General features: G+C 40.3%; 2 protein-coding genes across 2 annotated transcripts in view; both read left to right on the top strand.

Annotated features, from left to right (window-relative positions):
• vps37ba (VPS37B subunit of ESCRT-I a) overlaps positions 1–15,082 on the top strand; it is a 32,271-nt gene extending 17,189 nt beyond the window's left edge. Inside the window, exons 3-4 of the mRNA XM_036598294.1 lie at positions 8,267–8,349; positions 10,156–15,082. Coding sequence (XP_036454187.1) covers positions 8,267–8,349; positions 10,156–10,638 — 566 coding nt within the window. The 3' untranslated portion in view covers positions 10,639–15,082. The remainder of the gene's footprint in view (positions 1–8,266; positions 8,350–10,155) is intronic.
• Positions 15,083–18,196: 3,114 nt separating this feature from the next.
• Positions 18,197–21,714, top strand: part of ppp3cca (protein phosphatase 3, catalytic subunit, gamma isozyme, a) — a 61,479-nt gene continuing 57,961 nt past the window's right edge. Inside the window, 1 exon segment of the mRNA XM_036597849.1 lies at positions 18,197–19,007. Coding sequence (XP_036453742.1) covers positions 18,953–19,007 — 55 coding nt within the window. The 5' untranslated portion in view covers positions 18,197–18,952.

The following is a 21,714-nucleotide window of genomic DNA, read 5'->3' on the forward strand; positions in this document are numbered from 1 at the left end:
CAGAGCGAGAGAGAGCAAATACTGCAGAGTATAAAAAGACTCCGCCTGTTTTCCGAGTCCGTGTTTGTGTAGCGTGCTGTGGAACACAGGCAGGGCCATTATTCACTCATTCCAACAGTAACGTGACGATGAGTCCAGCCGGTTTTTCAGGTTCTGGTGACACAGATTCTCTCATAAACTGGTTCTCTGTGTGTCTCTCTTTGTCTTCTTTCTGTCAGAGTAGCGGTAAAGCAGTAGCAGACACTTGACAGGATGTTTCGGTCAGCTGATCAGGATCCATGACTAGAGATCAGAGTTCAAGGAACTGTATTCAGCTCCTCGACACACCCCGCCGTGTGTGTTTGTTTTTGTATACTGTAACTTTACAAGAGAAAGAAAAAAAAATTCCTAACTTTGAATACAATGCTAGTGTAACAAGACTTTGTTCTAAGTCACTTTGAACCATTTCTATTGGTCCATTCATGATGAAATTCGGTAAGTGGCAGATGGCAATTTCAAATTCTGTCAAAATAAATAAATAAATAAAATAAAAAAGCTATTTATTGGGGCAGTACGAATCTCTTTGCTCAGAAAAAACATGAAAATCACAATAAATACAACTAACACTAATACAGTAAGCACTGATTTTATGTATGCGTGTTTTCGTAGCCATTGTCAAAACCTCCTACTCAGTACTTTATTCAGTCTTTAATAAACTGTTAAATCAGTTGTTCTACTGCTAATATGGCAAACCCATGCGAAGGCTGAGGGCGTCAAGAAGAAATTTGTATCCAAATTTGGGCTTCTGGCTGGCTTAAAGGAAAAAATTTTTGAAAACAAGAAATTATTGCTGTATTTACATTTATTTTTATTTTTTTATTATGTTATACACTGTTAGAAATAAAGGTTCTGTGCAGGTACATTTTACTTTCATCAAGGTACAAACAATGTAAGTGGTACAGCAGTGTCCAGCTGTGTTCCTTAAATATGTTTTTCCAGGTGAAAAGTACATATTTATATCTTTTCATAACCGAATGTTTTAAAACAGAACAGTAAAATAAAAAGCCTGGAGACGAGGGTGTGTGGAGTCAGTACAACTTAGAAAATATAACTGCAATGAAATGTGGTACAATTCCGTTCCCTGACTAGGGTACCACCCCAGTGACAAAAGGGGTAGTGGCATAGTAGTAGTAGTTTTTGGCATAATTTGAAAATGTCCATTCCTCTTTATGTTATGTGTAAATATTATGATGAATGGACCAAAAGAACTGGCCCAAAATGACTTGGAAAAAAGTCTGATTCCATTGACTAACATTAAAACTAAAGAAAGCTTTTTCCTTCTCCTGTAAGTTCTCATTTTGGAGATACAAGGTTTTCTTCCAATATGCAGCGTTAATAGTTGCTAGATACTAGTAGGAGATACTATTTTTTACATATAGGTGCTGAATACATATGGAACATTATCACATATATGAAACACATGACATGTATGACCTCACATCCTGGCATTGGATCAAAACAAATCTGTGTGTGCACTTCATGAATGAAAAGCTGTCACTGATTAGCCTGTATGACGCAGTGGTTGCCAGGCACCTCGCTCCAAACAGCATGCTAACACTGCTCCTCTTTCTTAGCTGGGCTCCTAATCACAGATCCTTGAGCTGGGTGAATTTGCTCTGGGCTTTAACCCGTGTGCCCAAGCACAAATCCCATTTTCCATGCTGCCCTAGTCTTCTTTGCTCAGCAGGGGATCGTTTTTAGCTCCCGGGGGAGTCAAACTGCTGGTTGTCCAGATGTGGATTTAGCCTAGTTCTGGATTTCCACTTGTTTGCTAACAGAGATTCTGTAATATAGTTTCAAAACTGTCCACTGGGCAGCTACCTTGATTGAAGAGATGATGTAGTTTCACTCACTAGTTTCAATTTTGGTTATTATAGTTATTATTAAGGCAGAATACCATGTAGATATTGTAATATGTTTTGCAGTATGTTGAACACATTACTGAATGGATTAGTGAAGGCCAGTCTGCATTACAGTGATTGGGTATTGCTCAGTCCTGGTATTGCATTTACACAAACATGCAAAGAAAAACAAATCCATTTATTCATCGCCGCTATTGTATCTGACTTTACCCTGTAAATCCCCAGAGCACTGTGTTGTTTGTTGCGTGTCGTGGAGAGGAAGTAAACAACAGTGGCAGATTGTAATGTTTTGTGTGGACAAAGCGAGGTCAGTCTGGGGTGGGGGCTGTGTGTGTGTGTGTGTGTGTGTGTATGTGTGTTGGTGAAATGTAGGTAACCCACTTTCCCAGTGGTTCAGCTTGAATCTGCAGCTCTAATGTAGCAGTGTAGCTCATCTGGAGTGGCTAGCGCTACACAGCTGAAAGGGCAGACCAAAGTGGACCAAGTACTGCTGTGTTTAACTGTGGGACTTACCATTGTCCCTGTTTATAGATAATAGTGTCAGCAGCCACTAAGGCAAGCCTGTAGACTAAATCTGAATGTTTGTCAGCCTAAGGGGCGACTATATATCCGAATGGATAACTCAATATTCAGTCAGCATGAAAGCAGCATGAAATATAAACGTGACAGACAAAACAATGGCAATGATAATAAAATTATGTTTGTGTTGAAGCTGTAATGGCAAACATATCCAAGCACGTAATGGATTTTACTTACATTTTTCATGTTTTCTAGTGTTCAGTAGCAGGAAGAGCTGCTATAAGCAGTATTTAACCCAGTGAGGGATCAGATCCACTTTCTTTATCACTTTCAGCTGAAGATGAGGACAATCCTTTACGCTTGTAGATGAAAATGAAATCACCGAGCACTATTAAATGTCCAATAAGTGCACCAGAATGTGAACTACGATGTTACGTGGATGTGTTGATTGCTGTTATTACTGTGTAGAGAGTTCGACATAAGGCGACATAAGCTAGTTTACAGAGCATTTATGTTTGCAGCCTCGAAAAAAGTGTATTTGTTCATATTTTAACGCTCGACACAGAAAAATAACAGCATTTTTTTGTTTCTAGACATGATTGCATGTAAATGTAGGCGTTTCTGTGAGCAAGTTCTGAGCTGTGCAATGCATCATTTCACTTCAGCCAATAAGGCAACTAATTAGCAGAGTTAGTAGCTTTAGGAAGACGTAAAATGACCAAAAAGGCTATTAAATTAGTACTGTTTTTGAATTGTTCATGAGTGGCTCAAGAGCGCAGCTTGTTCCGGTAGCCCTACTTGGTGATGCACAGCAAAATATAGTTTACAGCACTGTCACCACCACAATATTTACATGACATCCTACTGAGTTAAGCTACAACTGACTAAACATTGTGTTGCTTCTTTTGAGTGTAGCCTGAAGCTACAGCCTGCAAATGTGTTTAGCTAATGGTTAGCCTGTGTAGTTAGTCCCATGGCAAATAAGCCTAAAAGCTGCAAGCTTCCAATTTTATGTTGATTTGTTGTTGAAACTATGCATATAAACCTTAAGGTAGCCCCAGTCAGGCCGTATATGTTTGTAACCAGAGCTAATAATGTGGTAATTTTAAGTAAGATTACATTATATTAGGCTGCATGATTTTCATTCAGTAAAGCTTAAAGCCTTGTTTATGTTAATGTTTGATGTGTTCATGGGTTGTGCCTTTGCATTTACCATATACTGGTTAATGTTTAATGACAGACGAATGATGGTTGGTTATTGATCAAAAGAGTTTGCCAAGGGCTCCTGAGTGGCGCAGCCAACTAAGCGTTGGCCGTATCATCAGGAGGTCACGAGTTCAATCCTTGGTGATGCTACAGCCATCAGTGGCCGGGAGTCCAAGAGAGCACAATAGGCCTCCCTCTCTGGGTGGGTAGGATGGCTGCTATGTCAACCCCACACTTCACTCAAAACCGCGACACGAGTCAGCGCAGGCGTCTGTTAGCTGACGTAACGTGGCGCCGAGGACGTTCGGCTGTCCAATGATGTTGCGTGAGCGGCAGCTCGAAAAGATGCGGTATCGCTTCACAGGTCTCGGAGAAAGCCTGTGTTAGCTTTCGCCCTCCTAGTGCTGGTGGTATCCTGTGATTGGGGGAGTCCTAACTAGGGGCGGAATTGAATACAACTAAATTGGGGAGAAATATTCAAAATTCACCTATGGATATACTTTGTTTGAGATCCAAAAGAACATATAAGCATATATGTCATTTCCATTTCACTGCTAATCTACTGTAGACGTGGATTCTCACTTATTGCTGTCAGTGTATTATGCACTATCAATTTCAGAGGAAACTGTTTGAAACAGGCAGTGAAGGTCTGCATCAGTGGAGGAGAAGACTTTGGCTATATTTGTGTTGTAGACATGGTGACCCCTGGTTCCTATCACCACCACTGTAAAGAAATCTGAGTCAGTACCTTTCTCTACAATGAACCATTTCCCATTTCAAACCACTCTGAATGGCTGTTTCTATCTGAATGACTGAATTGTGGTAAAATTTTGAACAGTCAGTGGAAATATCCATTAAACACATGACTAAGAAGTGACCAAAAAGTTGCTTTCATTTTAGGACCATGGTTAAAACGAGGCTGTTTGCTCTGCTTTCCTGTTCAAACAGAGCCAGCAACCTGATCAGGGTTACAATTACAGTGTTTATAAGTAATAAGCGACAGTAAGAATAAGAAGAAGCTGATTAAAGTATGACATACCATGAGCTTTTCTTATTTTTATAGTCAAATATTCAGGATATTATTCCAGCTCTATTAACAATGAACAGTTTCAATGGAAATAGCCTGAAACCCAGACTAAATTGTGTGGTCTGGTTTCTTTTGCATACAATAAATCACCCATCCCCCTTTTCATGACAGCTGTACTGACCTAGCTTAGCCTAGCTAACAGTGTGTATACCCCTATGTGTGTTGTGGAGCCACATTGTGGCTTTGTGCTGTGGGTGAGGCGAAGGCAGAAGCTGAACGACAGGAGGGGAAGAACATTTGCCCTCAGAGATTTTCTCACACACACACACAGGCTGGTTTGGATACAGGCAAATGGCCATCTCATGATGCCCCAGTCAGACAGCAGGGCTGTGTGGGTGGTGTTGTAGGAGAATGAAGCATTGTTTGAGCGGAAAACTCCTTAGAGTGGAGAGGGGAGAGGGAGACTGATGAGGCTTGCTAGCTGACCCTTTATGTCCCGCACATTTCCAGGAAACTGTTTTCCAGTCAGTGTGATCTCTCCAAGTGTTCCTATGGGGCAAGCTGATGGAAGTTCACTAGGGCTGGACCAACGTCACTGATGCTGATTTTAAGGAGCTAAAAAGTTCAGCCAATAAGTTTTAGGGCCCGACTGATTGGTAGAGTTTGTCACTGATGCTGATTTGGGGCTAAAAATTCTGATAACTGATTAAATTAGCTGGTAAAATTTTATATGGTCCAAAGTTGAACACTTATAGTTAGTCAGTGCTTTACTGACTGAGATGATTGTCAGTTTTCGGTTGCGGATTGTCTAAAATTCACAGTTCTGCGTTTTAAATACTAAACATAATAATATTATAGCATGGTTCTAACAATGATGGTCATTTATGTTTACCGGTCCAGCTTGTAATAAAGCTTTTAGCTTCATAAAAGCTGAAATGAAGTATTGGTGGGCCTTCGGCAGGATGTCTGCCAGTAAATCTGTGCAACCTTAACATCAGAGCTAAGTTACATTTGTTGGCTAATCCTCAGTTTTAGCATGTTATCCAGCTTTGCTGTAAAATCCTGAAACGCCGCCGATCGCCAGTTTTGATTTGTATCAGTGAAACTGGTGACTTGAATCTGTTTAAGGCTCATAATTGACCTTTTTAAACTCGCTTTAGGGCTTCGTTTATAGTAGCAAAGTCTCCTTCAGCAGTGGGTCATGCTCATTCTGCCGCCCTGCCTCTCTTTGGGGTGTTGCCTTTGTAGATAGCAACATGAGCAGCTGGGAAATACCTTCCATGGCACCCTGGGATAGATGGATAAATTAAGCACTCTTATCTGTCTGGGAGAGCAACAGAAGGAGGGCCGTTGACCCTTTTTTTTTGAGTCCATTACGCTGGTCCAGGATCAGTTTGAGAGGGGAATGTTTTGCAAGGAACACTAGTTCAGTTTGACACGCAGTGAATGAACAATGAGATCCAACTGGAACACCCAACAAGAATATCAGACTTTTATGTCCCAAGTTTCAATTGAGAGACTGAAGAATGTAGACATTTATCAACAGGCTACTGTTATTCAATATTATCATATTAAAGTTACAATTATAACCTTATAATAATATTAAAAAGTGAGTTGCTGATCAGTATAACATCACAATGCTCATTTGTACTATTCAATATATTAGTTTCCTTTTTGTCCCTTGGCTTCTCAGGCATGTGCGCAGAAGTAGAAGTACTTAACAGGAACCGCGCTGTGGTAATCAACCTCATTGTCATGTGGTGAGGCCGTTAATGTTGTCTACACAGAGCTGTGGGTTTGGCCTCTGCTGCGTTTCTGCATCCTCTGACTCATCAGGCAGCTTTGGGAACAGCCCAGTTCACACAGAATTGACCAGTTCATGCATCATGATGCTTCCTTTCATAGCGTCTTTATTTAGGCTTTACACAACTCAACCTAATAAGAAACTCTAGGGCAGAAACTCAGTTTGTGTCGAGTGCATGTGATGGATCACACTGTTAGGAGAGATGAGGTGTAGTTTTGTGCTCTGTGAGTTTTTAGGGATCTTACAGGCTAAGCTGGAAGTTCTCCAGCTGTTTTAATGCTGCTAGCTGGCGAAATCGTGGTCTGTCACTTCCCATTGTAGTCACTGAGCAGCTTTGCTTAGCTTGGTTTGTTGTAGCTTGAGGGCCTTTCTGTTTTTGCTGTAATGTCGGTATATATGGTAAATTGCCGATATTATACAAATTATTGTTTTTTCATTCTCTTTCAAGATTTGTTTTAACAAATTGCCATTCACTTTGTAAAATAATTCTAATCTATAGTTGTAGTCAAATGTGTAGTCAAAAATATGAAGTCAAAAATACATACAGTAGGAAAGATTGCACTTGCTTATAGGCTTTACCAACAGAACTACTTTGAACTCAAGTGGGAAGGTTGGAACATGAAAAAATGCTGGGGTATGTGCAAATGAAACAAAGAATCCCCGGTACAGGAGATCAGTGGACGGGGTGTCCAGAAGAAGACCATTTTGGCAAATATTGGCAATATTGGCAATGTTTCCAACCAACCAAACGTGGGGAACCACTGGACGTTAACTATGTTCTTCACAGATGGCATGTAACACTGTTATCATAATAATGATTATTAATAATTATTAATTCATTTTAGAAGCTAGCCCAGAGGGTAATTATATTGCCATCAGGGAAATCAGAGGTGGGCGATATGGCAATAATGTATTATCACAATACTTCAGGACGTTTTCACGATACACGATATGTCATGATATTTATTTTGTCAGACATCTGATCAGCTGGAACAGAGACAAAAGAACCAGTAGTGCTACATTTAGATCAAAAATTGACCACAGTGATTTTTATTCAATATTTGGCACAATGTGTTGCACTAAATCCAGTTAAATGGGACTAATTTTGCTTTCTTTTTAATGAAACAAGTACTGATATCCACCATATGTTCAAAAGGTATGTTGTGTTGTGACATAATTTATCATGATAATAATAGATACTGTCATATTGTTCATATTGTTTAATGCAGTGATTCTGCAGACAGTGGCTTGAGTAAGTTGCCATGGTCATCCATCTTTTACCATATCTACCCTAACAGTGTGATATTTTATACAGATGGGAAATAAAAGCAATTTGGAATTAATAAAGCATTATAAACGTACGTAATTTGCCCAGAATATCTGAGATTATTGTTATGAAGGTCTGTGAAGGTCACAGTTGCTACAGAAGAACACTTTCATGGGCGGAGCACGTATAGGTCAGTTGGTGCTGAGGAACAGATGCCCCATTAAAGTCAAAAAACCTATGTAATGGAAAAGGCTCATTTACTGTGGAATTTAGTCCCAGACAAGAATTTATCTGCGCAGAGCTCAGACCCTTTAGTGCCTCCTCTTGGGTTTGGGTGTGACTGAGAAGACTTTTTTGTGGGAAGCCAGGAAAGTCTGGTAGTACTTTGAGGGCAGCAGAAATGCAAGAAATCTAGACATAATATACTCTTTTGTACTTTATATCAGAATGATAATTGGATATATAATATCTCTTATAGCCTACATCCTTTCTAATAATGTTTTATTAGTAACGTTTCTCTTTTTCTTTCCCTTTACTCACAGACCACAAGTCTGGCAGCAGTTCCTTGGACACTCTTCTCGCACTGCTACAAGCAGAAGGGGCCAAAATCGAGGAGGAAACGGAGGTAACCGCATTTATACTGCATTCACCACAAGAGCCTGGCAGCGTTTCAGAGGCACATGCTGGGACTCAACTTCCTCATCATTTAACAGTTAAACACATGACAGACTTTAGACTGTTTAACCGTTTTAGCTGTTAATTACTACGTTTCTGACAGCTGGGTGGTTCAGTAGCTGGTTGCATCACATATGACCACCAAGCGTAAGCATCTAAAGCATGTGATGGGCTGCATTTGGGTAAACTGTGTATGTGATGTTGAGTCATACATGAAATGATGCTTGTCATTTTCACCCACAGTCTGTATCTGTTAGATTTTTCTATTTTCGCTAATCATTTGATGCACAATCACAGGACAAGGGCTCTGTCCTAGGAAAATATATGTAGTTGAATGAGTGAACCTGCCTGGCAAGCTTGTTTGAATTTCCATGCTTGTTTACATTTACATAAAATCAAAATCCTCATTATTAAAAGGAAATTTCACAGATTTTTCCCAATAATAGCACATAATTCTGTCATTAAGATGTAAACAAAGTCATTTAGAGTGGTTTGACTCTTCAATGTTGAGAACCTTATCAACTTAGATGCCTTTAAAGTGGTAGTGATGGGATCCCTCTGTGACAGTGAGCCATTTTATGTGCTATGCAGAATGACCAGTGAGCCTACACGGCTTTTGGGCTTTTATATTGTAATTTTGATGATGTTAAAATAATGGTAAATCCAAAAAGTATGTTTTCTTTGGCTTCTATTTTGCCTTACAATGCTCCGTATCTATGTATTTATCTGTCCTATTTTATTTTAAAACTATTAGATCAGGTCAAGACTAAAACCTCCTCAAAACTGTCAAACAGTGAGTGCTTTTACATGCAATTAATAATCCGATAACTGCAGAAAATCAGATTTTGTCCATAATCCGATCAACATGTTTACATGCACTTGAGTAATCAGATGATGGGGAAACTCTGGGTCTGCATGAGTCAGACAGTAATCGGATTTCTGCTTTGCAAGCAGCCAATAAACTCACAGAAGAAGACGTGAGATAAACGTAATGTGAAACTCAAACTTCATTCTCCGTCTTTTTTTGTGTAAATTGTGCCGATTTACCTGAAAATATGAATGTACATCATGTACATCCTTTATTTCATGTTTGGTTTCAGTGTCGCTCTAAAAGTGTTTTGCTGCGTCTCCCGGCAACACTGCTTGCTTATTTCTGGTGCTGCTGTCTGTTTTCAAACATGTGCAGACTGAGAAATCCGAAAGAAATCCGAGTAAGAGTTCACATGCACTGAGAATCTGATTACTGAGCTAAAATCCGGCTCTCATTATCGGATTTCTTAATCAGATTTCTAGGGTGGAGTATGGTGTTTGCATGACCATTTGAATGATCGGATAAATGCAGATATCTGATTATGATTGGATTATTGAGTGCATGTAAACTCACTCATTGTCTCAGACATCAGGCAGTGTATTTATAACTATTTCATGTAAAAACGTTCTGTAAGGGAGCTTTTAGAGTCATCAAACTCTTCAGACGTCTGGTTCCTATCACCACCACTGTGAACAGTTTTAACAATTTTGTGAACAGTTTGTGAAACATGTTTTTGTTTACATCTCAATAATTGAATTATCCCCTTAATAGGGATAGTTCACTAAAGCAAAGCTGATCATTGCACTGTACTAACTGAAAATAGCAACTTAGCAAAGCTTAATGTAGCACAACACTTGCTGACGTTAGCTTTCGTTCATGAATGGCCAGCTTTCTGTTAGAAGTTCCTCAGTTTACCCTCATCCCTGTCTTTCTTTCTCAAAACAGAACATGGCTGAATCTTTCCTGGATGGCGACGTGAGTCTCGACACCTTCATCGACGAGTACCAGAGCAAGCGGAAGCTGGCCCACCTGCGGCGAGTGAAGATCGAGAAGCTTCAGGAGATTGTGCTGAAGTCCCCTCAGCTTCTCCAGGCTGTACCCCAGCTGTGCCGTCCTGCGGCGGAACCAACTCCCAAACCCGTCCCGCTCCCGAGAGAGATCAATGGCTCCCCGGCCCCCCTCCCCCAGCCAAGACGGGCCCCTCCGCTGCCACCAATCAAAACCCCCCCAGCAGCACCTGCACCCCAGCCTCCTACTGCGATTTCCTACCCAGGTACTCCATACCCTCCTATCCCACCCAGAGTGGGTCAAACCCCACCAAATCTCAATATCGGATACCCTTCCGTCTGCATGCCCCAGTACACCCCGCCAGTCCCTCAGAGACCAGCACCACGTTTGGCCCCCCAGCCAGGCTTCATCTTGCAGTGATCTACTGGCTCTACTACCCATCTGGAAGGAACAGTATAAGCACTGGACAAACACCTGACCCTTCCTGGAGGTTCTCCAGCCGACACTTAGAAGAATCTTGTGCATGGAAATGCTGGAAATCAAATAAATCCGGGGGTCGTATGGTCATTTCTGCAGTTAAACACAGTAGCATCTGGAGTGGGACCCTTTGTTTTTTTTTTCTCCTAAACTTGCACTTTAGACTTTGTGCTTCTGTCATTGGAGTGAATCTGAGATGGCTGGTTACACTCCAGACTTCCGTACTTCATTTGGTTGTTACGTCAAATATGTCCTCTTTTTAGCCATTTTTTGTGAATAATCCCACCTGAAGCCAGGCTGCAGGTTTTTTTTATAACCGGTAATCCACTCCAATGCTTTAGAAACCCCAGTTTGAATCAGGCAATTGTTGGTACAACCTGATTTGGTGGAGTTTCCACTTCTTCCTTGTACATGTTTGATTGCGCCAATCTCGAAAATATCTGTAAGTCCACCTTTGTATCGTCATACATTTCATCTTTGACAAAGCTGCTTCGTCACTAATGGTGATGATGATGAAGATGAAGCCTATGCAAACAACAGAGACCGAACTGTGTCACAAAAATACCATTTTGCATCCCAGGCTTGTATGCACAGACTTGCAGCCAAAGACATTTTTCAGTCGACTGGATTCAGTTCTAGTCAAAGTGCTTGGGTAGATTAGTTGAAGATGTGGAAGCAGGACGAAGACTTGTAGCTTGATTAGAAATGTGATTATGGTGTCATTGGTATACATCGATTCTAATGAGTCCGGCAAGGTGATGGTGACTTCCAGCTGAAAGCTTTAGTTGATGTTGTTTAAGCTTAATCTAGGAAATCTGGGAAGTCGTTGGCCAATCTTGACCAGCGGTGTCTTCTAGTTCCAGCTTTAATGTTAATAGGAAATTCCACCAATTCTTCCAAGTTTTTGCATCATTAAGATGTAAAGAAAGTCATTCATAGTGGTTTGATGTGAAATGGTTCATTGTAAAAAAAAACAACAAAAAAAAAAACAAAACCAATTGACTTAAGGGTATTGATTTCTTTACAGTGGTGGTGATATGAGCCAGGGGCTGTGTTGTCTACAGTGCGTAAAGCCATTTTGTCCAAGATGACCAGTGAACCTACACATCATCTGAGTTTTTATGTGTTGATGTATTGAAGACGGTACAATAGTGGTAAATCCAAAACTATACGTTTTCTGTGGGGACTCTTTTTGCCTTACAATGCCGTCTTCCATGAATGCGTATGAAAAATGACGTTTTAGGCCAAAATCTTCTCAGAACTATGCTAAAACAGTGTCTCAGCTTTATGTAATAGCTTTCTATGAGGGAGCTTTTAGAGAGATTCGCCACTTTGGACGTCTGGTTCCTATCGCCACCATTGTGGATCATTTTTACTTCTCTAGAGTGATGCATTTCACCCCAAACCACATTGAATTAATGCAGAAACTGTTAAAAAATCCATGGAATTCCCTTTTAAGGGATGGTTTGGTTGGAAATTATCTCGCTAAGCTTAACCAGGCTTTCGATTTAGCCTGCATTTAAGAATATAAGGCCGAGGGAACACGGCACACAGCAGACGAATGCTGTGGATCGACAGAACGAATAGCGGTGCACAAGAGAGCATTCGAATCGATCACTCCTTGATGCGTTTTGTGTTTGCTTGCACTATCTTTTAATATTGTGACTAACACTGAAAAGCGAATGATCTGGTATGTTTGTCATTTACCGTTTAAATATAGGTAGATGCTGAATGTTGCTTTTGGTACAAAGAGGGTTCCCTAGAGTAAGTTAAATATTAATAACATGTAGGAATATTAATATTGTTAAATTTAAAGCTTTCTCTCCAATACAGCCATAATAGCATTGACTTTGTGAAAGGAAAAACGTCACTGATTATATTTTTGTTTGTTTGCTTTTCTTATAAGGACATATTTAATAGACTTACTTCTAATGCCATCTACCACACATATCTGACTCTCCATGTACCAGTTTACTAATAAGTCACTCGTAATGAAGGTGCTGTCTCTCCATGCCTTACTCTGAGTACGGTGCTTCTTAAGCCATCATTTCGAACCACTTCTTGACCCTATTTTGAGTGGAAACCGAGCGAGCGGCTGAAGCTAGAACTGACATTTCAGGTTTTACGTCGGCGCTGTGAACTGTTAGCCGCCTAGTGCCTACAGGTATGATCGCTATGTTCACCATGGCCACGTCACACCTGCTTTTCCTTACCTTTAAAGGAATGCTCCAGCCTGAGGTCTATCAGCCTGTTGGTTTCCATGCACACTTAGCTATGGAGAAGCTGCTTAATTCCACATGCAAAACATAGTTCATGAATACCTCAAATATATTAAAAAATTAGACTGTAAATCTGTATAATTGGTTCTTTCAGAGATGGGAGAGATCCAGAGTATGCAGTGTAGCGACGTGGGCTGAGTTTTCTCAGGCTAAGCCTGACCGCCATGGCCGCCAGAAAGCCTTTGCAAAAGTGAAAGTAACCGGCACTACTTTTTTACTGTGTTGCAGCATTAGAAAGTTGGATTAGGCCTCATAAGAACAGCTTTGGTAAGACATTCTCTCTTGTTTTATGACCCCATAATGCAAACGTTTATTCACGGAATTCAGCAGCTGCCCGTTAGCTTAGATAGATCCAGAAGCAGCAGATAGACATTAGATTTAAATTAAAAAAAGCTGGAATATTCCTTCAGTTATTCAAGATCTATGGCTGTGAGCACTGCTTTTGTCATGAATATGCTATTGATGTGAATATAATCTCATAAGTGACCTTACATACCGTACCTTCAGAAATTAGACTTAAAAAAAGACATAAACCATATAATCATGGCTTGTAGTTGTAAGATATTAACCACATAAACGTTGCTATGTTGAGTTGCTTTACTGTGAATAGGATCAGGTTTCTCCTTCACATCCTAATGTAGATAGAGTTGTGCACAAACCTCGACACCCACATTCATTCAAATGCTTCCACTTAATGCCCCATAAATATAACTGAAGTGCCTCTTAATGTGATAGTTTGGCCAAATATTTGCACAGTTTCCTCCCCTTCAATCCAAATGTAGTGGATCAGCCAAGACATATTTAGGATCTGAAGTTCGCTTCTTTAGTTTTGCAATGGAGCTGCAAGGTTAATGTAGCTAACAAGTAAGGGAAGCCTATGTACGGTAATTTACACTGTGCTGCCTCAAACTGTGTCCAGTTGGACAGACGTTCTAGGGATGTACGGTGATACTGCATTCATGGTAGAAAAAGTCTGAACGGAGTTGACTGGTATTTCAATCCAATATTTGACGCGTTTACTGTCCTCTGGAAGAGAGGGACGTTTAGCCATCGCCCCAGAGGTTGATTTTAAGCATGAAAAAGTAAATATAATGCTTTGTCCGTATCGGCGACAGCGTTGACATGTATATCGGCTGTTGGTATCGGCCCACAGTTTGTGTATCGATACATCCCTAAAGAGTGCATTGCACAGCTAAGAAACTAGTAGCATCCATGGAACCTACATTTTTTTTTAATACATGTTTGATTGATTTGATTGAATGATTTCTCATTTGGCCGATAAAATCTAGCCATGTTAGGGTTGCACAGATTCATAAAGTGGCAATATATGTAAGCCTGTTCTTTATAACTGCTAACAAGTAATGGAAGCTTATACGCCACCAATTAGCATCATGAAAACCGCGAACCTGAATCATCACACTTACCTCAGAAACAACATAAGCAAGTATGTTCGAGGTCACTGAACAAATGAGCACAGTTTGAGACAAATACAGTCATGTGCAGAAGTTTTGGCACCCCTGGTCAAATGCGAATTTGTTGGTTTTCTAAGTGAATATAAGTGAGCACGTCCTCTACAGAGAACTGCTAAGCAGTTCTTGTTAGCCACATTAAACTTGTTGCAAAGTTTGGGCACCAGACTTGTTTGGGCTGATCGACTGCATTCTGAAGAGGAATGCTGGGTAATTTTTTGGACGGATCACCACTTTAAACTCACTACTGGCCCCTTCATGATTCAGTGATGGGAGAAAGTCGAGTGACGAGCATTGATCCTGTGCTGTTCTGCACGGCCTAGTCATTCAGGCTCACTCCAGGCACTTCACAGACTGAACGTACAGCCCACGTCTAGTCTTAATTGCAGTGAAACCCGTGACCCAGCCGAAAGGCCTGCCAGCGTCTCCAGGAGCCAGCGTTTCTTCCCTCGTGACTGTTTGTTTGTGTACATGTTTTTTTGTTTATCTTTCAGAACCCTCCCTGATTGTGGCTGTTCGTCATGCTCCTCATGTACGATGTGCTTTGTATCATTGCAGTTCATGTCTGTGGAAAATAGGTGGAGGTGGTGAAATGGTCTAATTTTAAGCTTAATAAAGGAAATCAAAGGTTTTGAACGAGCCTGGTTGTCATGGTGTTTAAACATGTTCTAAAAATATTCATCATGCTGGCCTTATTAGTGACCTCAAATCAGAAGTGACCGCCCATTTGTGAGGCAGCCTGTAACGTCCAAAGGAATCTGGCTCCCCCTAGTGGGCACAAGTATTTGTTTAATCAATGGCCAACTTCATTTAGAAATATTTTGCTCAGTGTTTCATATATAGTAGTCGTTTCTCTGTGTGCTAATGCTAAACTGTGTTTTTCATATGTGAGATACATTTCAAATATATTGTTTTATTCCAAAATGTTCTTCAAACACTGAAGTACATTAAGCAAAATGTACTTTTTGGCCATTTTCATATATTTTCAGATGTATTTGATAAATACACTTTATATTTCTTTTCAATATGAAAAAAAATGACAATAAATTAAAAGAAGTTCAGTTTATGTAATTACTAAATATTAACAATTGTATTTAAGCATCTATATACCGTATATACTCTGGACTTCAGTCTGAAACGTCAAGTGCACTAAATTAAAACGGTTCTACATTTACACACACAAAAAAATGGTTCTTCCAGGGTTCTTCAGTAAAGGCAATTGTTCAATATGGGTTCCTTGCATGGTGAAATGGTTCTTCAGATGGATGGAGAATGTGTTGTATATGGTTCTATATAGAGCCTTTTTGAAATTGGTTCTATATAGCACCAAAAAGGGTTCTCTTGTTGCAAGCTTGACATCGTGCTGTATAGAACCATTCTCCATCAATCTAAAGAATGTTTTCACCATGCAAAGAACCATTTAAGCATGAAAATGGTTCTGAATAGAACCATTGCCTTTACTAAAGAACTCTTGAAGAACCATTTTAGGGGGGTAGACCTGGTTCTGAATGCTTAAATTGTTCTTTGCATGGTAAAATGGTTCTTCAGATGGGTGGAGAATGTGTTGAATATGGTTCTATATAGAACCTTTATGAAAATGGTTCTATATAGCACCAGAAAGGGTTCAATTGTTGCAAGCTTGACATCATGAACAATAGCAGAACCATTTTTGGTGCTATATAGAATCATTCTCCATCAATGTGAAGAACCTTTTCACCATGCAAATGAACTTATGGTTCTAAATACAACCATTGCCTTTACTAAAGAACCCTTGAAGAACCATTTTAAGGGTGTAGACTTAGTTCTGAATGATGGATAATATGTTTATGGTTCTGTATAGCACAAAAAAGGGTTCTATTGTTGCAAACTAGACATCATAAACAATAGCAGAACACTTTGTGGTGCTATATAGAACCATTCTCCATCCATCTGAAGAACCATTTAAGCATGGAAATGTTCTATATAGAACTCATGGTTCTGACCAGAACCTTTACCTTTACTAAAACCCTTGAAGAACATCATAAAAAATAGCAGAACCCTTTTTGGTGGTATATAGAACCGTTCTCTATGGATCTGGAGAACCTTTTCACTGAGCTGTAGTTCAGCTCTGTCACAGAAGGGAAAATAAAACACTGAGCGTGTGGCGCGCACATGTGCAGTGCGTATCGCGTCATCGTGACGTCATCACGCTGGGAGTTGCGCCTCCGCCATGTTGTAGGGAATCTGTAAGTGGCTCCGGGCGCGTCCCAATGCGCGCACTTGGGCCCTAACCTGAACGTTTGTCCACTGCGCAGAATTCTGGGCGCTCCAGAGGTTCAATACTGTGTTTATAAGAGTCGAATGCAGTCAGCTGCTCCGTGTTGGCTGTATGGAAATGGGTCAAACTGTCAGTGTTGATATTCCAAACCGAAATGAAATGGCTAATTTAGTAAATAAATAGGACTGTAAAAGCCATCCCAGAGACCAGCATGGCTGGACACCAGCAAAACCAGCATATGTTGTGTTTTGGATGCTGGTATGGCATGACCATGCTGGTTGACCCGCTAAACAAACACCAGACCAGCATGGACTTGTTTTTTTCCCCCCCAGCTGTTTCTTTCAAGGATCTTTGGAAGCTTCTACTTACACGTACGGAGGTCATAAGTACAAAGTCATATGTCTTCAAGTGGTTTTGGTCATAAACAAAATGCACAGCGTTGGGAAAAGGTCTTTTTTGAGGTCAATAAGGGGACATAGTTGTGCTTTACATGAACAAAAGAGCAAAGAATGCATTTTCAGATTTCTCGTGGAGCTCCTATGGTGACATAGTGATTATTTTTAATAAGGTGTGGCCATGAATTTATGTATTGAAGCCACAAATTACTATAATTCCCAAATAACAAACATATATTGTTCCACAGACTTGATTAGGCGTACTAACTGTATGCTTTCCTGCATACAAAACCTAACTAGTTTTCAATCTCATCAGACAGATTTTAAATGCACATTAAATGCAACCATTTTGGAAAAAACTCAAACTATAAAATGACTTCATTGAAAATATTGTTGCTGACTCAGTACTAAATTGGTTACAGCTGTAGAACCGGCTTTGTTTATGGTATTACTGTTAAAATTACTTACTAAACTAATTTACACAGGATAACAAATGAAAGAAATGAAGGACAGATTAGTAAATTGGACTGTGAGTGGAAAAAGAGCAATTAGACTTGCGATTTTGTCTAATACTCTGCTTAACTACCAGTGGGCCACCTGGAAAATGCAGAGGAGAAAGCCAGTGGTCCAACCGTGGCCTACTGTGATGTTGCTATCGGGGTTGAGGCCACGAGTTGTGAGTATCTTAACTTGTGGCTGCAATATATTAGTTCATGACCTCAGAATAGTAAATTGTGGCCTCAATATGTAAATTCGCGGTCTCACCTTATGAAAAAATCACCATGTCACTTCAGGGGCTCAACAGCATGTAGGCTAATAGCTGCCCCTGACTTGACACAGCCGCATACAAAGCCAAAACAGACAGCTAGCAACCACTTCCAAGTCTGTACTAGTTAGTAACTAAAGAATTACAAACGTTACCCGTAGTTACTTCTGTACTACAACTTCTCTGAGCCTTCATAAACTTGTTGTAAGCAAAAAAATCAGGGGAAAAAACCGATCGAACAGAATTCACCACACAGCCAGAGCACTCTAGTTAGGGCGCCAGCGCGTATTGGGACGCGTCCTTTGAGATTAGCGTTTAATCTGAGAGAGCTGGGAGGGACGGAGTGAGTGAGTGAGTGAGTGAGTGGAAGCCATATGGTTACAGATCATAGAAATCTCTCCCAGACGCGGGACATATGTCCGAGAAAAGCGAGCCGGGGACGAAGAAATGGTCATTTGTCGGGCTGAAGCGGCGAGTCTGGCTGGGCTGACGGCGCAGAGTTTGAGAGAGTGACTGTGAAAAGTGGGAAACCGGATTAGCGCTGGAGAGAAAGGGCAGCGCAGCGGAGCCTAATCATCTTTTTTTGCCCCGCATTTACTGCCCAAAGAAAGCTGAAGGGGGGCGAAAACGCTGCTTTCTGGCGAACTACGAGCCCATGACAGCCCGGAGAGAGCGGGAACCTCTCTGTCTTCTAGTAACATCGTAATTTTACCACATTTTTCTCGTGTTTTTACCTCACGTTCAGTATCGACTAGCTAACGTTACTTCAACAAGCAGGCAAAGCTAGTCGGTGTTTGCTAATTAGGTCTAGCTGTTATTAAGATGCTCCGTCTCATGAATTCGGGACTTTGCCTCTTTGTTGACTGAATTAGCCGTTCTATCTTCTTGTTTCGGGACAGAAATCAGGACTGACCGTCTGAATTTGAGTGGTTTTCGTCCAGACACGGCGGAGGAGCTGCTGGCTACTTTCTGAAGCCAACGGCTCTTGGCAGACCAACGGCCAACGGTCACTTCGGACTATTCTCAGCAACACGGAGAATAATTAGCCTCGTTTTCCTAAATCTTCCTCTTGCTGACAGAATTTCACGAAGATGTCGGCCAAAGAACCGAAAGAAAAACAGTCGACCACTGAACGTATCGTTAAATGTAAGTTTTACTTGGGGAACTCTTAAAAAAAGAAGTGGTTCTTCAAGGGGTTCTTCATTGAAGGCAACTCAAAGAACACGTTTGGGGGGATATAAATGGTTCTTTGCATGGTTTAATGGTTTGGTGTGAGGAAGAACCTTCTGGATACCATCAAAAAGAAGTCCATCTTTTGCTAAAAGTGTGTTAAATCGATGCAGCTACTTTGGATAATGCCTTTTTTCATAGATAAAGGCCAACTGTGAAGCTAGTTTAGATTGTACTGCAGTTTTCACCTGAAGCTGTCCAAAACAACATAGTCCTAGTTGTTATAGATCCCATGTTGGTCAGCTGGTCATTAGCCAAACTTCTTAGATTGGAATTCCACTGATTTTTTTTCTCATAATTAATTGCTTAAGGTGTAAATAAAGTCATTTAGACTGGTTTGCTGTGAAATGGCTTATTGTAGAGAATTGTTCACAGTGATGGTGATAGGAACCAGATGTCTCAAGAGTTCAGTGCCTCTTAAAGCTCCCTCACAGGAAGTTATTACATGGAGTGGTTATTAATATGCTGCCTGAATGTATATTTGTCTAATCCATGCAGATATATGCAAGGCAAAGTGGTCCCCAAAGAAAGCTTAACATTGTTTTAGAAGGTTTTGGCCTGAATTTTATGTTTTAAAAACCATTCATGGCATTTTCCCCAAGAAAACTTATTTTTTCAGATTTTCCACTAGTTTACCATCATCAACATTCTGTAAAAACTCAGGAGATATGTGTAGGTCTACTGGTAGTTTTGGGTAGTAAATAAAATGGCTATATTTGCGTGGTGGACATCCCTGGTTCTAATTACCACTGTAAAGAAATCTGAGTTAGTTTCGTATCTTTACAATGAAACATTTCACATTAAACCACTGTGAATAACTTTGTTTACATCTCAGCTGTTTAATTATGCAGATATTTTGAAAAATGAATGTAATTCCCCTGCACTGATTTAATTCTGCTTCTGAAAAGTCTGCTCCACCCAAAGTACAGTGACATTTTTGGAGGTTACTCAGCTTATCTTTCTTCTAGTGTGCATTTCTGAATTGCATATCATCTTGTTTTACATCACAAACATCTGTTACATTTATACCAATAAGGACCTACATATTGTTCCCTCTTTACTCCCACTATTACATTGTTATGTGTTGGTGTGTCGAATGTTGTGTCTTGCAGTCTTGAGGAAGACTATTTCTGAAGCGGCCACTGTGTCACAGTCACAGCATGTCATGCTTGCAGAAGTTGGCAGTAGCCTGAAATGTTGTCCCTGGGTTTGTTTGGTCTGGGGCTCCGGTGTGAGTGGCTCTTGACTCAGAATCAGCAGAGAGAAAATGGGGGATGTTTACTGGTTCTGCTACCTCAGGAGCAATTGTGCTGAGGCGCTGTACAGGGAAGGAGACAAACAGTGTTAAAATACACAGCCTTAACATCTTGTGTGTATTTTACCTGAACCTCAGCTGCCGTGCACCAGCCATGTTGGCCTGTTTGACGTCTGACAGAATGTCTGCTGCTGGTAAAGAGAAATTACTCTGTTTTCCAAGATTTCTGCATGATTAAATGGTTAAGATGTAAACAAAGTCAATCAGGGTGGTTTGATGCAAAGTACGCCATTCGAGCGAACCTTACTGAGTCAGAATTGTTCGCAGTGGTGGTGATAGGAACCAGACGTTTGAAGAGTTCCTCACAGAAAGTACATTATTACAGTGGTTATGAATGCACTGCCTGATGGCTGAGACATAGTTTTAGGATAGTTTTGGTTTGGTTTTGTTTTAGCCTAAAGGATATTTTTAAAAAATCTGTTTATGGTGGGGAGATACATGCAAATGAAATTAGCACCCAAAGAAAAACTTCTTTTTCAACATTTATCACTATTTTATCATCATCAATGTTATTTATAAAAACTCAGCAGATCCATGTAGGTTTAGTGGTAATTATGGATATATTTTCATTGTGTACATCATGACCCCGGTTTTGCCACCACTTTAAAGTTGGTGAGTTTCACTACAATAAGCTGTTTTCCACAAAACCACTCTGAGTGGTGTGGTTTACATCTCAACAATTGAGTGTGTGAAAATTTAGTGGAATTTTCTCTTATATCTTAAATCGGCAAGTATCTTGGCGTAGTTGATTAAACTTATCTGAAGTGTAAACAAGCATTTTGCTTCTTTAAAACAGGGCTAAATGCTTTGTGTCAGGCCTTTTTTGATATCCCCCAAACGAAGATCCACAAAACACTGACCAACAGCTTCTTTGGTTGACAACATTGAGGAAAATTAGCCACTTAAACGGGGCAAAGCAGCGATTTTCAGGCTGTTATCTTAATCAAGTAATCAATATAATCAAGTTTTTTTTACTTTCACAATGTAAGAACATTTTGTTCACAATGGTACCAGCAATATAAATGTACCATCACAGGTACAAGAGTGGACTAATCGTGCATCTTAAGTGAGTTTTAAACGTAGACACTTTGCCCAGAAAAGGTGCATATTTGTACCTTTTCACAATGTAATGTTTTACATTAGAAAAATAAAATAAGAGCCTGGAGTCAAGACAGGCTGTATGGAGTCAATACAACTTAAAGACAATTGCAACAGAATATCGGGTGATTGTGTTGCTCTGTCTAAAGGTATTGAAGAAGTATCTGAATAAGAGTGTATAAAAGAGACCGGTATGTCTACCTGAGTGAG

Source organism: Colossoma macropomum, unplaced genomic scaffold, assembly GCF_904425465.1.
Source record: "Colossoma macropomum unplaced genomic scaffold, Colossoma_macropomum, whole genome shotgun sequence".
NCBI classification, from domain to species: domain Eukaryota; kingdom Metazoa; phylum Chordata; class Actinopteri; order Characiformes; family Serrasalmidae; genus Colossoma; species Colossoma macropomum.